At 40.3% G+C, this 18,587-nt stretch overlaps 1 protein-coding gene across 1 annotated transcript in view; it reads left to right on the top strand.

Moving 5' to 3' along the window:
* Positions 1–18,587, top strand: part of NUAK1 (NUAK family kinase 1) — a 154,331-nt gene that overhangs the window by 71,735 nt on the left and 64,009 nt on the right. Inside the window, exon 2 of the mRNA XM_077472017.1 lies at positions 4,136–4,256. Coding sequence (XP_077328143.1) covers positions 4,136–4,256 — 121 coding nt within the window. The remainder of the gene's footprint in view (positions 1–4,135; positions 4,257–18,587) is intronic.

The raw sequence follows: 18,587 nt of genomic DNA, 5'->3' as shown, positions 1-18,587 counted from the left end.
ATGGGAATTGTAGTTCCTGAATGACTGGAAGGCCATTGTTTGAAGATCCCTGGTCTATCACAGTTGGGTGTAAACAGGAAGGCAGTCCATTTACATCCAACCACCCAAGAGGAGAGGGGGCTGTGTCCCCTCTGCTTAAGCGGAGCAGACACAGACCAGCCATCTGCCTGCCTGAGGACAGATTCGCTGCCGAGCAGGTGCACTCCAACAGAGCCCGACCTATGTGAAAGGGGCCTTAGCGTTGAGCTTCAAAGTTCTCTGAACTCCTTGCTATCCGTTTCATTTTGTGCTATCTTTCAATCTAGCTCCAGTCATTTCTCCTCAGCTACTGTCACAGTGACAATGGTTATACTAGACAAGCATACCTCCCAACTTTTAGAGATGGGAATGAGAGACACCTAGTGTAGTAAAGCCTCTTAAAAAAAAAATACACCCTGCAAGGCAAAGGCATAATGAGCTAGTATCCATATCATACTAGCTCATTATGAATTACTTACCTGAGATCGAAGCACCGGCATTGCCCCTCATTCGCCTCCTCTGACGCCGCCATCTATCCCGGAGTGACTTCTGGGATAGACTGACATTGCTGTCGCGCATGCATGCTGGTGCTGCCGCTAATGGCATTATCGCCGTTAGAAATGGCGCGCTCAGTGCGCCTCTGCCCGATGTCTACGGCTCGTGCGCCGTAGACATCAGTCCCGCTATTCCTGCAAATATCTCCTAAACCTTTTAGGTTTGGGAGATATTTCTTGCATCGACAGGTAAGCCTTAATCCATGTAGGTTAAAGTGGTTGTAATGGGTTTACAACCACTTTAAAGGAGAATTGTACAGAAAAGAAAAGATTGGTTCAACCCAAAAGTGCTTTTTACCACTACTATTCCTTTATATTGGCTTTTGGAATTTACAAATGCAGCAATTTAGAAATCAGATGAAAGGTTTAGCGCTGGAATACACTTTTTCATAGATAAAAAGTTTCTTTTTATACATATCTATAGATCAGACCAGAATGAGGGACAAATGAGGAGGAATGAGGGACAGAGGGACATTGCTCCAAATCAGGGACAGTCCCTTGAAATCAGGGACAGTTGGGAGCTATGTGAGAGAAAATCTGCAACAAGGATTCACCTAACAGATGTTTTACCCTCTCCTACTCTGCTTACAACAAGCATTTTTATACCTGTCTGTGTTCCTGTTGGACATTCTCTCTCACTACAAATTTGCTTGGGCATTCTCCGGGCTCATCTCTATCCTAACTTCCACTTCACACTATTTTCAGATTCAATCAGCTATGTGTTGGGTTCTTCCCCCACCACGGCAGCACATGTAAACAAAGGGGTGGGATAGCAGTGCCCTTATATGGACACATGCCGATATGTAGTCAATCACCTCAACTAATTGTGTCCATATAAGGGCACTGATGTTTACGTTGTTCCTTTGTTTACATGTACTACAGGACAGGGGATGACCCAACCTGTACTTGATTCAGAAAATAGTGTGCAGTGGAAGCTGGAATAGAGATGAGCCATGAGAATGCCTAAGCTCATTTGCAGTGAGAGAGAATCAGCAACAGGAACACAGACAGATATAAAAATGCTTTTTGTAAGCAGAACATGGAGAGGGTAGAACATCTGTTAGGTGAATCATTTTTGCAGATTTTCTCTCACTTGTCTACTGAAACCATTATCACTGTGACAGTAACTGAGAAGAAATGACTCTAATGCTAGGTACACACTATATATATATATATATATATATATATATATATATATATATATATTGTTTTTTTCGTTTAACCCAGGGGGCTGAACGAAAAATAAAAAAACTGAGGAGATCGAGAGGAGCTATGCAATGTTAGTACAGCTTTCTCCCCGCTGAGCTATTGTGTTCTGACAAGGGGACTGCCCTCTGATCGAATACCAATCTGCAGATGTTTTTTCAGTCAGGCCCCTTTGACAGAGGCCAGATAGGATGCTGTATACACGGGCCAAATGTTGGGAGGCTTCTGTTGAAATGCCCAATACTGGCCACTATTCAGCCCATGTGTATGGGGTTTAAGCAAGCTTTGGATAGCAGTAAAAATAGCAGCATGGGTTATAGGTGTTTATGTGCTTACTTTTTGAGCATTGGAGGGTGTTTGAAACAAGCTGCTTTGGAGTAAACTAAGAATACAATTGCTGAATGTCTGGAAAATGTTCTAGTTATGGCGAGTGTTTGGTAGAACTTGGGTTTGAATGGCTAAAATGTTTACAGGTGCTAGGTACTTTGTATCATTCTTCAAATAACTGCTGAGAATCCCAAAAAGGTATCAGAGCCAGTTAAAGTGATTGTAAAGTCTCATTTTGTTTTTTCTATAAAAATAACAAACATGTTATACTTACCAGCTCTGTTGCAGTGGATTTGCACAAAGCAGTCTGGATCCTCCTCTTCTCGGGTCCCTCTTCGGTGCTCCTGGCCCCTCCCTCCTGTTGAGTGCCTCCACAGCTAGCAGCTTGGTATGGGGGCACCCCAGCTGAGTCCCAGCTGTGTCTATTCAGACACAGAGCCACAACCTGGCTCCCTCTCTTTCCTGGTTTGGCTAGCTGACTTTTATTGACAGCAGCGGGAGCCAATGGTGCCGCTGCTGTGTCTCAGCCAATTAGGAGGTAGAGTCTCAGACGGCCGAGACACTCATGTACATCGCTGGACAGAGATGGGACTGAAAGAGGCTGCTGCACACAGAAGGCTTTTTATCTTAATGCATAGAATGCATTAAGATAAAAAACCTTCTTGCTTTACAACCACTTTAATGTGTAGTACGAGGCGCATTACCTACACTCTCAATTGGATTCTAAACTTGATTTTAACTTTATTGTTTGAGTATTGGTTTAGGGAGTTGTCCCAAGCATGTTTACGGTGGTATTAAAACCAAAAATTAATTGTGCTGCTGCTTACCAATTTGTAGATGTGGCAGCTGCATTCGTTAGCCCTATTTTAAGATTTTTTTCCCCTTTATTTTCCCATGGTGATCCAGCCAGTAGGTTTGTAATGTTTCAACTTCCTTTAACAGAGCAAACTGTATACTGGTATACTGATAAAATAGGGTGTAGATTCCTGTTTTTATGTAATCCTACTAAAATCGCTTTCCAGCTCAAAAGATATTAAAGGAAGAGAAAAGCTGCTCTGCTCTATACAAAATGTCACTTGAGCCCACAGCTATTAAATGAAGGGGAGCAGCAGATACACTTCACCACCAGAACTTTTGTCTTTTCTTTTTTTTACTGAAGCTCTCCAGGTTTTCCCAGGAAAAATGTCACAGCAAGATCTTATTTGTGGAGTCACTGGTTGGTAAATTCCATACAAATAAAGCAAAGTGGTTTAAAAGAACAGCTTTTTACTGTTTGGGTTCTAGTATGTTCAGTAAGTAAAACTGTTTTTTTCTAGGGGCTATGTGAGATGGGTACCTCTCCATATTACTGTGCAAGACCTCAATCAGATGGGTGTTTTCTTTAAAAAAAATAAAATAAAAATTAAAACATTAAAAAAAATATTTTTATTTGTTGTATGTACTTTGAACATGCATGGGATATGAAATGCTGAGGATCATGTTAATCACTGACATGCTATGGGTTCCAGTGGCAAAATTGCTAGTTGCCTAATTGTTATCCACAATGGAGACCTGTAGAGATATTTTGTGACTGGATAAATACCACTGAGACCTCTTTATCTACTAACTAGGAAATGGTGCTTTACTGTCTACTAGTTTTCGTTACGAGTGAAACAATGTTGAATGTACAAGTCATGGTATTTCTGCTACTGCCAGAGTTGAATGTCTATAGAACCTGGACAGTCATTTTAATATTGGGTGCAGCATAGCGTAATGTGTGGGCTATATAGTATACCACATAATAATTCCAACTATTAAAATGATTTATTATTACTACTCAGCCCACACATTTTACAAAGTATCTTTGTACGGTTATATCGATGCATGCTGACTATGTATCATATTGTTCAGAGGAGACCTTTTGCTTTGGTCTGGTCTGCATGTATTAATTGCCAACAAACAACATCTGTGTTGATTTTTGTTCTGTCCTAATTGTTGTCTCACATCTGTTTCTGTTCCCAGAGTAACTCTTAATGTTTTAAATATTCCAGGTTGCCATAAAATCAATCCGTAAGGACAAAATAAGAGATGAGCAAGATATGGTTCACATCAGGCGAGAGATTGAAATCATGTCATCACTCAGCCACCCGCACATCATAAGTATATATGAAGGTAAGGTTATGTCATTTGCCTCAATCACCTGATGTGAAATTTGTGAAGCGATTTTTATCTTTGACTGCTTGTCAGCCTTTGTGTTTCTGTGGGATACAATGCTACACATAATAAATGCTGTAAATGTCTTTACAGTTAAGTACTGCAATTAGGTATGATACACAAGAGAAATACTAGACATTTATACTCCTTTCATATACGTGTAGCAAGGTCCAGGCCTCCTTTGATCTAATGAGAACCTCCAGGGCCAGAGATCGCTGACATCCTTCTGTATATGGTGGGTTGTATGGTTTAGTGGATGTAATTCAAGGTAGATTAATTTGGCTCCAGACACTTCTGCAAAAGAGATTTTATTTCTCTTAACAGAACTTTGGGAGAGAGGGTTAGGGCCAGGACACCCTTAGGTAGTTGCAAGATCAGTTGGCAGACTCCAAGACTTCTACAGGAGGACAGCCATGCAGGGAAAGGCATCCAGCAAGACACCACATCTGCATGTGGAGGAATGCTGTCTCCTATGGCAACAGTCTTTAACAGTTCTTAAGAAAAACTGTAACAGTTCCTTTGCTTCCACTCCAATCACTTCTTGTAGTTCTTCAGCCCACTGAGCTCCCAGTCTCTCACTAGACTAGATGATTCACTGTCACTGAATCCCGGTAGTATCTTCCATAAGTGCCCCCCGCCTCTCTGCTGGGTCCCTAGCTTGGCACTCAGGATACTTCCCAAGCTTCACCCCACTGGCCTGTTCAGTCTCTGGCTTGACACACAAGGCTGCTCTGCAAGCATCACCTCCACTGGCTGGGTCCCTGGTTTGATACCCACTGAAGTTTCCCAGTTCTTCGCCATCCTCGGTTGATGGGATACTGCTCGGAGACTTGGTTCAGTTACTCACTGTGGTCCCTGGTAATAAGGCAGATGGTAGACATCTAATATCCGACACATATTCCATGTTGTTCTCCAATCACAACCCTAAGTCCAATAAAGTGAGCCACATATGGGAGCAAGAACTTTCCCTAGAGGAGGAATGGGAAAACATATACACGTGCATCCACAAAGGAACAGTTAATGTCTCAACTCAGGGAAACTGTTTTAAAATCCTTTCAAGGTGGTACAGGACTCCCTGAAATTACACAAAATCTACCCCTCGGTCCCACCCAATTGTTGGCAATGCAGTGCTGCTCAGGCTCAATATTACACATCTGGTGGATGTGTCCACAAATTCAACCATTTTGGAAGGCGGTCCACCGCCTACCCAATCAGATTACTACGTTTTCCTTAGACTTCTCCCCGGCATAATTTCTGCTACACCATTCTTCCATTCCGCTGAAATCATGCGGTCGCTCCCTAGCCCTGCACATGATAAATGCGACAAAAATGTGCATACCACACCTCTGGCATAACCCCAAACCACCCACGATAACAGAGTGGCTTCGATGCATACTGAAAACCACAGAGATGGAGGAGCTTGTCCACATAGTAAAAGAGACACAATCCAAATTCAATAAAGTATGGTCCTGCTGGCATCACTTTATAACCACAGACGAATTTACGCAGCTCTCAGCCTAATTAGTGAAATTAGACCCCCCAAAACCACTTGGCAGAGGAGAATGGAGTCCCTGTTACTATATCCCCTTCTAGGACTATGGACTATGCCTATATCCATGCTACAGTAACCACTTACACTGGGGTTCAGTTTTAACTCTGAAAAAAATCGACATATACCTAAATCATAGTCCCACTGTATAACATCTGCTAGGTACAACTTTACAGCTGGCACAACTTTTTGTTCCAATTTATTAGTTGTCATAGTATGCATGACTGTTCCTGAAAATGACCTATTGGCAACTAGAACCCTGAATTATTTTTCAATTTGTCATTTCAACATAAGTTGGTTGAAAAGGACAAATATTGGTTGCTAGAAATCTTCAAAGTAGGAGTAAAATGTGTTCTTTTAGAAAGTTAGCTCTGGTATTTGAATGACAAAAAAAGTCAAATATTTGTATAGTGCTATCAGAACTATAAATCATGAAATAAAAAAAATCATAGAAGTGTTATGTGAAGCAGATACTGCACCATTGTAATAACCAAAGCCTGGGCTCTAGAAAATAGATTTGACTGTCCCAAAGTAACCTAAAGTTTTCCTGCCAAGAAATGTTGTTACTCCAGATGGGAAAGTGAAAGAAGTTAGACGTATCATACAAGTAATCATCCAGAGGGTTTCGCTTAGTTCACATGAAGCTACCTCCTACCCACTGAGGAAAGCATCAGCCAAGACGAGGCGACGGGCGTGATAGTGCGATGTGTTGTGCATTGTGTCACAGCAGGCAAAGTTTATGTTTTAAAGAATCAGGCAAGGAGATTAGTTCAGTGAGCGAAATTGCAGAAGAATGTTATGGATTAAAATAAAAGGGACTATAGGAACAAGCCGTGTGTACTGTGATCTCTTGAAAAATGATGATGGAAGTGCACACCCCAGTCCAAGAGAAGTACTTGCCAAATGCACCTTGCCAAGTAGAAACACCTAATGGGGATTTCCTTTCACTCTGGAGGAAAACCAGAATCAGCTGTATATTGTGTAGATACATATTGGGCAAATGCTTCATGATTTATAGAAAATCAGATCATTTTTGTGAGTGACAAAATTCCTGAGTGAACTAATGAAGCATTGCAAGTCATTTATCTGTAGGCCTGACATTGAGTAATATAAACATATGGTTTAATCACAATCCCTTGTCATGTTTATATGGTTTCTGTAGTACTTTTTTTATTTGATTGTATGCATAATTCATTTAAAAAGAAAATCCAGGCTGCAAGTAAAGTCAGAGAGCATGAACATTTTCTAGGGAACATTCCAATAATTTAATCCATTTAAAAATAAAATAAAACCAACCATAAAAATAAGCTGGTTATAGGCTCACTTGCATACCCTTCTCTGTCTCCTACTGGTTATTGGACCATTTGCATGCTTCCCTCTTCCTCGCAATGGTTTTGGGCACACCTATCTTTGCTTACCACTGGTTATAGGACACACGTGCACAGTCATCTGGGCCTCCAGTGGTTATGGGACACCTTCTATTGGGTATGAGGCACAACCACACCGTTCCCGCTGCCTCCCCCATGGATAGGGGCACACCGGCACACTTGCACTTTTTCCAATAGTCCAGTGCCTATGCTATCATTTGCCTGACTTAATTGGCATCAGATGAGGCATGTGTGGATGGGGCATTTTACTGCAAATACTGACTATTAGTAAAAATGTTCCAACTTGTGTCCTTCGTTTTTTTTTTTTTTTTTTTTTTTTTTATGTTCTGATTGAAATCTGTAGGTTGCCAATACTGACCAGTTTAGTGCAATTTGTCTGGCTGTTGCTGATGCTGATGCTGATCCTATGGCTTTTGTGTTCCAAATAAGTAAGAGTACACAGCTTCGTTTGGGCATCAGTAGCTGCATATTTCTGAGACTGGCTTAAACATCTGTAGTCAGAGATCACCAGGCAACCAACATTTTCAAAGGTAGCCTTTTATTTTTTTCCCTGCATATAGTTACTTTTTAAGGTCATGCATCGGTGGGAAGCATGCTGTGTTGGTAACCCCCCACCCACCCCCCACACACTACATCATCATGACTAACAAATTAAGGGCTAAGGTCACCTTTTTTTTCTAAATTCCAGTTTCTCTATGCACCAACATACCATTAATGTAGCTCTGTTGCAGAAAATAAGAATTGGTTCCTATATTCTAGGGCAGGCTATACCTCAACCTCTAGTGTCTCCTATAGAAAACTCCTTCATTACTTCCTGCAATCTGACCCTTAAGACATAAAAACCATTGGACGGAAGTAGTTCAGCAGCTGACCTCCTTAACACACATCCTGCTCTCCCCCTCTAGGAGGATGCTCCTACCTCCCTCTGCAGTTACATGCAGTAATTTTCAGTCAGCACCATTCTCGTTGAATACACTGCCATTGTCTTCCTGTGATCAATCATTTTGTACCTTACCTTCTTCTTGCACAACTTTGGACACAGCTGACCACAGATCAAGGTAAAGAGCCAACCACAGCGGCCCTTTGCCATATGATCAGCTGTATCCAATCACAGCTGATCCCATGTAAACAAATGGTTATCAGCATGTCCTTTCTTCAGCATTGTCACTGTGTGAGGAAAGGAAATTGGATAATCATGTCTACTATGACAAACCACATTTAAACTTGTAATCAGTGACCTGATTATCAGTGCCTATCAGTGCAGCCTCATCAGTATCTCCTCATCCGTGCAGTTCATCAGTGCCACCTCATCAGTACCCATCAGTGCAGCCTCATCAGCGCACATCAGTGCAGCCACCTCAGAGCACATCAGTGAAGAAGACAAATTACTTTGTAAAATTTTATAACCAAAACTAAGCTAGAGATTTTTTTTTGTTTTTTTGTTTATTTGGCAATTAATAAAAACAGTGGAGATTAAATATCACCAAAAGAAAGCTGTCTCAAAAAATGAAAAAAATTCATATGGGACAGTGTTGCATGACTGCGCAATTGTCATTCAAATTGCGATTACACTGAAATCTTAAAATTGGCCTGCTCAGGAAGGGGGAGAAAGTGCCCACTAGGCAAGTGAACAAGGTGAGGTAGGTGAACATAGTTCCCCCTGGCTCACGGAAGGACTTTTTTCCTCCAGTCATCCTTCAGGGCAGCATCTGAGATATAGGGTTTTGACTAAGGCCTTATAGGCTGAAACGCGCCAACCTTTCTTATTTGCGTTTGGTCACTGTGGCTTGTTAAAAAATACAAAATTTTTTAAGAGCAATCACCGGAGTACGGATCATCTTTTCCTAATTTCTCTACTCAGCCAACAACTATGGATCGAGCAGAGTTCTGCTTTCTATGTGATGTATAGGTAGTAGCACTGACTTTTTTGTTTATGTGAGAGATAGGGCTCCTCTCACGTAAAACAGGAAATGCATCATCTACCATTATAAAAAAGCTGTTGCTTACCTCCGTTCTTGTGTTTCCTCTGGACCAACAGGGTTGACATGCATTTTTGTTTCAGGCTACTATGCTTGTTGCAGGTGCCTCCCTGCCCAGCTGCCTCTGCAGACTTGGCATGCCAAGTACAGGGTCCAGTGGGGAGAATCTCCCTGGTTCCCCCATCTTTCAACTAATACAGAGCCCACGGTTTCACTCCCACTGGGGGAATTTGACCATCCCCCCAGTCGCAGGCTTCAAGGGACGGCCTCCCCTCATCCTTCCCCCTAACCACATGGCTTCTGGCACATGGCTTTCCTCCCCGGTGCACTCCCTGTTCAGGTAGGCCCTGAAAGCAGTAAAATGGCACTCAAGAAGAGAAGGTCAGTGTTACCTTCTTTCCAGGACACCAAGTCTTACTTTTTTCTTCCATGGGTGTGATTCACAGAGAAATGGGGATTCATAAACAGTGTTGTATCCCATTTTGTTTTTTTCTTAACTGCACTAAGTTTAGATGCTAAAAATGTTTAGTGAAATTCTTCAAATTGATCTATGTTTTATAGGACCCCAGATTTACTAGTATTAATAGCAACCAGCTTAACTACGTGATTGCAGTCACAGCAGGGCACAGTCCTATACCAGTTGTTGCATTACCTTGTCTACCTTATAATGGAGTCATGCTGCCTTGTATAAACAGGAGCAGCGGGTCCTTCCAGTAGGTTATGGAGACATTCTCAATGCATTGTGGGATGCTAGATGTGTGTCACATGACTGACCACCAACTTGAAGCAAAGTTGAGCTGTTTTCGAGAGCTCTGGGGGATTTTGCAACAGAATTATGACAATACCTTGCTGTGTACAAGCACCTTGCGCCTCCTCCTCTTACTCGATTATACTTTTAAAAACAAGTTCAGCAACAAAGCAGTATTAAGACCTACATGTCTTCTAATACTCTTCAGTAACTCAGTCAATACACTTTTCTTTTTAGAAGTAAGTGGAAGAGATAGGCCCAATTCTCCGACAGAAGAAATTCCATCCTCTCAGCAGCATAGATTTTGGCAGTCTGTATAGTACAGCTGGGAGGAAAATACTGTTAAAGTGACTTAAAACATCTTGAATAGTAGTAAGCAGCTAGACCTGAATTTGCCAGAATCTTTACTTTTGAGAGTATAAATTTAATCCACGAAGGAAAGTGCTTCTTTCATGAAAATCCTTAACACTGCATGTCAAGAGAAATCCAAGAACAGTTTAATCTAGTAAGTGTGAGACAACAGGCATTTGTTTAAACCAACCATGTAACTTTCTGATTTATGCTGCCACTTTCTGAATGCTTTCTAATGTTTACACAGTAGTCTGCTTTACCTGTAATGTCTCTAGGGTATCTATCAAAAGTTTAACAGAGATTTTTTGAACAAACAAATATATTCACTTTCTATTTATTTTGGACTAATGCAAGGAATGCATTTTCTGATTCCGTTTTATCCCCTGTTTAGCTCCAACTAAACCCCATTGGTGACCTCTAAGCAAGTCTAATCTTGTATAGTACAGTGGCTGCCTCTAGAGGCAGTATGAGACTTGGCTTCACATTGCTTCATGACCTCCAACACATTTGTTAGACATGTAGGGTTTGGGTAGACTCTTAAAAGGGCATATTTGATCATTATGCTACTAGATATCCCATTCTGAATCTTGATTGACATTGATTCTCCACATATACAGTTCATTATTCAAAACATTAATCCATTTTAGGCCTAATCTTGACGATATTGTTTCTCAAATCAGTCTCTTAAAAATAAGACTTTTTCAACTTCAACTCTTGTACTTTTTATACCCCTTATGGACCAGAGCAAATTTTACATTCCCACTATGGGCCAGATTTGTCCTAAATTTATCCCGTAGTTTGTAGATGCTAAAACCTTTGTGCAAGCCAATCAATATATGCTTATTGGGATTTTTTTTACCAAAAATATATAGCAGAATACATAGTGTCCTAAATTTGATGGAACATTTTATATATATTTTTTTCCAAATATGTATTATAGCAGAAAGTAGAAACGAGATATATGTGTGTATATATATATATATATATATATATATATATATATATAATTTTTTTTTTATTGGAACTTTTTTTTGTTTATAGTACAAAAAATAAAAACCTCCAAAAGAAAGCTAAATTTATGGGGAAAAAAACGACATTGATTTTGTTTGGGTACAACATCACACGTCTGCACAATTGTCAGTTAAAGGCACGCAGTGCCGCATTGCAAAAAATAGCCTGGTCAGGAAGTGGGTAAAATGGAGCTGAAGTGGATAAAGTGACACTATAATGTTTCTAGTAGAAAGCATGAAAAGATATGGAAAAGGTGTTTTCTTTTTTTCAGTTTTGAGCATTTTATTCTGCAACCCTGAAAAAAGAGACAAGCAAAACAAACACATAAATAAGGTTAAAAAGGAGAAAAAAAATCAACAGACAAAACTTGCAAGGTTTCTTTAAGTGATGTCATGCAGATCAAAAGTCACAAATTTGACCTGCATATGAATTTAAATAGTAAATACAATGAAATAATATATTGATTCATTGTATTTGCTCAGTGGCATACTCACAGACTATATGAAAGTGTCATATTACACAGGAGCAGTGAATTTTGACAGTCATTCCAGCTGTATTATACAGAGCAATTACCAGCTGTCATTTTGACAGCTGGTAATTGCTTGGGGGAGGGGCTCAATGTAAGAGATGCGCCCTAAGAACGTTTGACTTTTTTTTAGGCTGTTGCTCTAATGTTCAAATTCCTGACGTGGATAAAAAAAAATATTTTCAAATATATTGAAACTAATTGCATAGAGTTATAGTGTTATTTTTTGCATTGTAGGAATGTAATTTTGTATTTTGAACATCTTAAGAAAATATTTCTTACTGCTTAATAAAAGAACTATAAGATGCAGAATTTGTAGGTTGAAATAAAAATAAAACTTTTATTGTTGTACAATATAGATTTTGGGTTATAAATAGCTTTTGACTAGTTTTGCAAATGGTATAGTCCCATGGAGTATACTGGAATGAGGTGACCTTACATAGGGAATTAAATGAGATGAAAAACAAATAATGAAATGATAGGCAGACTCTTACACAGAACAAGGATAATAAATCTGGCATCATTTTACCTCTCAATTAGACCTTACTTCTAATTAATTTCCTGTCTGGCTGGGCAATGACGTCAGACAGTGCCAGACTTCTCATTGTTTTCCTTTGATAGCACCATGAACTAAAACCTTGTCATCTCGTGACCGGCAGCTGGCAGAATGTCAAGTACTAAATGATCTTTTTGCTGTAACATTCCACTGTACTTGGATTTCCGCACATAAATATTTTACACCTATATAGCTAGTGAACCAGAGATCTAAGGAAGCATATTGTTTGACCAACTACAAGAACAGTATTTACAATTTACCGATAGTGTGTTGAATATATTGTTTTACAAACAGATAGGAATATTATACTGCTATTAACCTACTGGTCAGTTTATTGAGTCAATCACCGCAGATTGCAAATTGATTAAGGCTGTGTAAATGATGAACGTAGACTAAGGAGGACCATTCAATGAGTAAAAATTTTTTATTTGGTCTCTTTACTTTTACACCACGCGTGTGTGTGCCCACCAGGACAAGCTTTGAGAATTCAGTAGAGGTCTGTTTTTCATACAAGCTTTTCTTCTTTTGCCTTATCTTTGTCACCACTTTTCATTTATTTTGACCAATTTTAATAGCAATGTATAGTCAAAATGTTTGGAAGTCCGGTCCCTAGACAGCGATGCAAGGCAATTTGCAAGCAGGAGGCCTGATTCTGCACTTTCCAGTCCTCCTACAGGGCTTCCCTTTTGTACCAGTTTCTGGAACTCTGATTGACCCCGTAGTGTTTTTGGCTTTTTTGTGTTAACTCTTTCTGGACCAGGGTCTACACATGTGACTACAGCCTTCATGCCCCTTGTAGAGAGTTAAATTATCTCACTGTACAAACACAATCTGAATATATATATATATATATATATATATATATATATATATATATATATAGACAGCACAATGGCCCAGTGGTTAGCACTTCTGCCTAGCAGCACTGGGGTCGCCTTATTGAATCACAACTAGGGCACTACCTGCCTGGAGTTTGCATGTTCTCCCTGTGACTGCATGGGTTTCCTCCCACATTCCATAGACATGCTGATAGACTAATTGGATCCTGCCTAAATTGGCCCTAGTACAGTGGGTATAGAAAAGAATAAAACGCCTAATAATCACATTTTGTTGCAGCCTGAAATGAAGACAGACAGTTTTTGTTGTATCCAGCTGTATTTACATTGCAACATTGATGACTGTTTCTGGACTGCAGTCTTTAAATCATTTCACAGATTTTCAATTGGGTTTAAGTCTGGGCTCTGACTAGGCAATGCAAGGACATTCACCTTTTTCTCCTTCATTTTTACTGTGTGCTTTGGGTCATTGTCATGTTGGAAGGTAAACCTTCTTCCTAGTGACAACTTTCTTGCAGAGGGCAGCAGATTTTCCACAAGAATTTGATGGTATTTTGCCCCATCCATTTTCCTTCTATCCTGACAAGTTCTCCAGTTCCTGCTGCAGAGAAACACACCACCATAACAGGATATTACCACGTCCATGCTTTATTATAGGAATGGTGTTTTTTTGGATGGTGATCTGTATTGGATTTCCACCAGACATATCGTTTGGTGTTGAGACCAAATAATTCAATTTTAGTCTTATCTGACCATAAGACTTTTTTCCATGTGGCCCCAGAATCTTCAAGGTGCGTTTTGGCAAAGCTCAGTCTTGAATGCATGTGGCATTTCTTGAGGAGTGGCTTTTTTCTTGCAACCCTCCCATACAAGTCACATTTGTGGAGAATTTGTGAGATTGTTAATGGATTCCAACCATATTGTTGCGATCTTGCCCCAGCCTGGACCAGCTATGTGACATCAGCCAACAGAGCTGTAAACGGGCTTTGTCTGTACTTCTCCTTAAAGGTAACATTCGGACAGTTCTTTGTAAGATTTGGAATGCTGTTATACTGCAGATATTCCTCAAACACAACAAGATTATTAATTATTTGTATATTTTATATATATATATTTTTTTTTTAAAGGCCAATTGTGTTACTATGTATAACATAAACTACTGAACATCTTTTATTAAGTTTAAACAGCCCTTTAAATCCCCCCCACTAAAGGTTCGAGTTTTTTTATTTATTTTGCATAGGATGCATTAAGGTGAAAAAAACACAAACCTTTATGACTCCTTTAACATAACCATGAACACACTGTTCTGTTTGTTGAAATGCTCACTAGTAAGTGATGGCTGCAGGAGCAATTTATTGGCCGTTATATTAGCAGAGTAATGGATCATTAAATGGATGATTGGCTGCGCAGATATTATAGCTTTATATACCTAAAATTAAACACATGCAGGCCTGTGCTTTTTGATTGGCTGAACTTTCAATAAAGAAACACTTAACTGTGGAAAGGTACTTCTGTCTGCGGTTGCTAGAGGAGTAATAAAAATACCAATGCATGGAAAGGCACCAGATGGAAGGAATGTCAACATACTGGAACTAATTTAGGTAGATTACTCAGATTGAGAGCAAAAGCCTAAGGAGAATTCCCCGCTGAGGTCTGATCTGTCCCTTTAAACTTACAATACTGATTCCCCCCCCCCCCCCCCCCAAAGGTCACAAATAAAGCAAAGTATAAGTAAAAAAAAAAAGGTAATGTTTTGTTAAATGTATTGAAGGCATTTTCATAGCCTAATCTCTCCAGATTCAGCAATCCAATAATAGCTTTGCAGGATATTTTCCAAGATCTAAAACGTAAACTAAATAAAACCTTTTTCTTTATGCCACTCCTGAATACAACAGACGTGTTGTTATGTAACTATGTCTGCTTGTCTGTCTGCATAAATAAATAATGTCTCCTGGCCTAATTTTGTTTGCAAGGAAAGTGGAATGTATTTTCGTTTAGAACTTATCTTGAGTGATTAATATGATAGTTTTCATAGTTCATGATAAGGTAACAATGTTAACATATTTACCAGGTTGCCCTTCCATACATTTTTGATATTGTATTGAATGTACAGTTTTGTGGACTGGCTACTAGAAGGAGCTCCTGCTTTCACTTCACCTCCTGCTTAAAGTCGAACTCTAGGCACATCTAAACGAGGCAAACTAATGCAGCTCTGTAATCCCATTAATACATCATTCAGTAATTTTTTTAAATACAGTACAAGCAGAAATGTACACTTTTTGACCTTATATTGGCTGCTTGCAGTTCCTCTGTTGCAGAGGTAGTGTGAGAGGAAGAAGCAGTGCAAAAATCTAATCGGTTCATGTGCTGACAAGAAGCATGCGGATAGAAAGAGGAAGCAGAATGACCAAGCATATTGTTCTAGTTTTTTTTGTTCACTGTCTAGTCAAAGGCTGGGGTGGGTTCATGGTGACCTAGGCCCAGAGAAAGTGGGATTGATTATGGCCATCAGACTGGGGACATCTAGTGGCAGAAAAAATAATTCTTTAGTGGAAATCTCTCTAAGGCCCCTTTCACATTTGTGCGACTTGTCCTGTGACTTGGGGCTGCACAGTCGCATGACAAGTTGTACCCCATGCTTTTCAGTGAGAGCCATTCATATCTGTATGACTTCAAAGTAGTCCCTGTACTACGTTGGTCCAACTTTGATGCGACTTGAGGTCCATAAACCTCAAGATTACCTTTAAGATTACACAGGCAATGCTTAAAGCGGTTCTTCACCCTAAAGGGGAAGTTCCGCTAATCTGATCCCTCCCCCCTCCGGTGCCACAATCGGCACCTTTCAGGGGGGAGGGGGGTGCAGTTACCTGGATAATCCAGGTATCTGCACCCACTTCCGGGCAGAGCGCCGCAAACCCCCGCAGACGCCCCCACCCCTTGTGTTCTGGGAAACACACAGTTCCCAGGACACAGCGGGGGATCTGAAGAGACGCGCAGCGTGACTCGCGCATGCGCAGTAGGGAACCGGGCAGTGAAGCCGCCATGCTTCACTTCCCGATTCCCTGACAGAGGATGGCGGCGGTGGCAGCAGGGAGACGAGCGATCGCTCGTCATCTTCCGCCGACATCGCTGGACCCTGGGACAGGTAAGTGTGATTTTATTAAAAGTCAGCAGCTGCAATATTAGTAGCTGCTGGCTTTTAATATATTTTTTTAAAGTGCAGAACCACTTTAAAGTCTCAGCAAAATCGTGACTTTCAGGTCGCACAAGTGTGGAAGGGGCCTAAGGATCCACGGGCTTAAATATTGTTGCTTCTACAGAATTTTTGTGTTCTGCCTGTAGAAGCAGCTCAGTGGTATCCTATGTGTCCATACACATTAGGACGATTACAGGCACATTTTAACCACTGCCCCACCTGCGCACGATGATGTACGTCGGCAGAATGGCACGGGCAGGCAAATTGGGGTACAGGTACGTCCATTTGAAATTTCCGCCCTGCCATTGCGTACAAGCCATCGCGTGCGCGCTGCTGGCGGCACCCCCGTGAGTCTGGTCGCGAGTCCCGCAATCTCAATCGCCGCGGGGATACCCACGATTGTCTCACAGGGAGGCTGAATGGGGAGATGCGGAAGTAAACAGCATCTCCCTGTTCTGCCTAACAACAAGTAGAGATCAGTGTTCACTAACACACAGCCATGCCCCCCACAGTTAGTAACACGCCTCTAGGACACACTTAATCCCTACACTGCCACTCCCTGGTTAACCCCTTCACTGCCAGTGTCATTTACACAGGAATCGGTACATTTGTATAGCACTGATTGCTGTATAAATGACAATGGTCCCAAAAATGTCCGATGTGTCCGCCATAATGTCGCAGTCACAATAAAAATCGCTGATCGCCACCATTACTAGTAAAAAAAATTATTAATAAAAATGCCATAAAACTATCCACTATTTTGTAAACGCTATAAATTTTGCGCAAACCAATCAATAATCGCTTAATGCGATTTTTTTTTTACCAAAAATATGTAGAAGAATACGTATCGGCCTAAACTGAAGAAAAAATTTTTTTATATATATTTTTGGGGGATATTTATTATAGCAAAAAGTTAAATATAATGTGTTTATTTCAAAATTGTCGCTCTTTTTTTGTTTATAGTGCAAAAAATTAAAACCGCAGGGGTGATCAAATACCACCAAAAGAAAGCTCTATTTGCGGGAAAAAAAAGGACGTCAATTTTGTTTGGGAGCCACGTCGCACGACCACGCAATTGTCAGTTAAAGCGACGCAGTGCTGAATCGCAAAAAGTGCTCTGGTCTTAAGCCAGCAAAATGGTCCGTTCTGAAAGTGGTTAAGCTCGTTTAGAGGCCGGAAGAAAAAAAACCCTTCTGGTTTGTGTTTCTGATTGGAGCTTTCTGGCATAAAAAAAACCCAAACTCTCCTAAATTTGCCTAAACTATGTACAATAATCATTCTATATGAACGTTTTTTTTTTTCCTGCCTAGGGAACAGTTGTTTTTTTAAGCCCAGTGTGCATGGAGCCTAAAGCGATACTAAACACATACTGTTTAATTTACATGGTTCCTTCTATTTCTGTATATGGATGATGGCACTGTAATTATTTAAATAAATAAAAAAATCGAAATACCTTTTTTCAAATCGAAATACAGCTATCACATGACCCAGATCTTTCCCAGTCTGTCTGCAGGGAAACCTAAGCAGGAAGAGCTTATAGTACTCTACTGGTGGTCACATATTGAAAAAAAAAAAAAAAACGTCTTTGGAATACAGCTTAAAAACAAAGAATATCAAAAATGTGTTTTAAATTGGCATACAAATACATATTTGAGATCAAATCTTCGTTATTTTGTGGAAATAACAGTCTGTGGGCGGATTTCTGCCAGTCACAGGCTGTGTTACACTCCTGCACTCTGTGTCATAGAATAAGAGGGAGGTGAAGCCGCCATCAATCTCCATGTATTATTTCACCCCCATTGTGTTTAGTTGGTTAGTGTGCATGGAGGAGGAGTGAGGGAGTGGGCTGTCATTTAACACTGCGTATACACCCACGTGTGACTCTGTAGTCACATAGGCTGCTCAGATGTGATAGGGAGGAAGCGCTCTGCATTGAAACACACTGAAAACGGAACATGTGCAAAGTTACTGCTACAGCTACAAAATCCCTAACTGAATTGGGGACATAAACAGAAAGTGGAGATAGTGAGCAGCAGGATCAACCAGGTTTTTTATAGAATACAGAAAACAAATCTCATAGTGACTGAGTGAGTATGAATCGCATTTAATACAACATTTGTTTGTAGTTTTTTCTATCAAATAACTTTTT

The sequence above is a fragment of the Lithobates pipiens genome, unplaced genomic scaffold (genome assembly GCF_037356315.1).
Source record: "Lithobates pipiens isolate NorthernLeopardFrog02 unplaced genomic scaffold, aLitPip1_a1.2 Scaffold_8, whole genome shotgun sequence".
NCBI lineage: Eukaryota > Metazoa > Chordata > Amphibia > Anura > Ranidae > Lithobates > Lithobates pipiens.
This window is presented reverse-complemented; position numbering and strand designations above follow the sequence as displayed.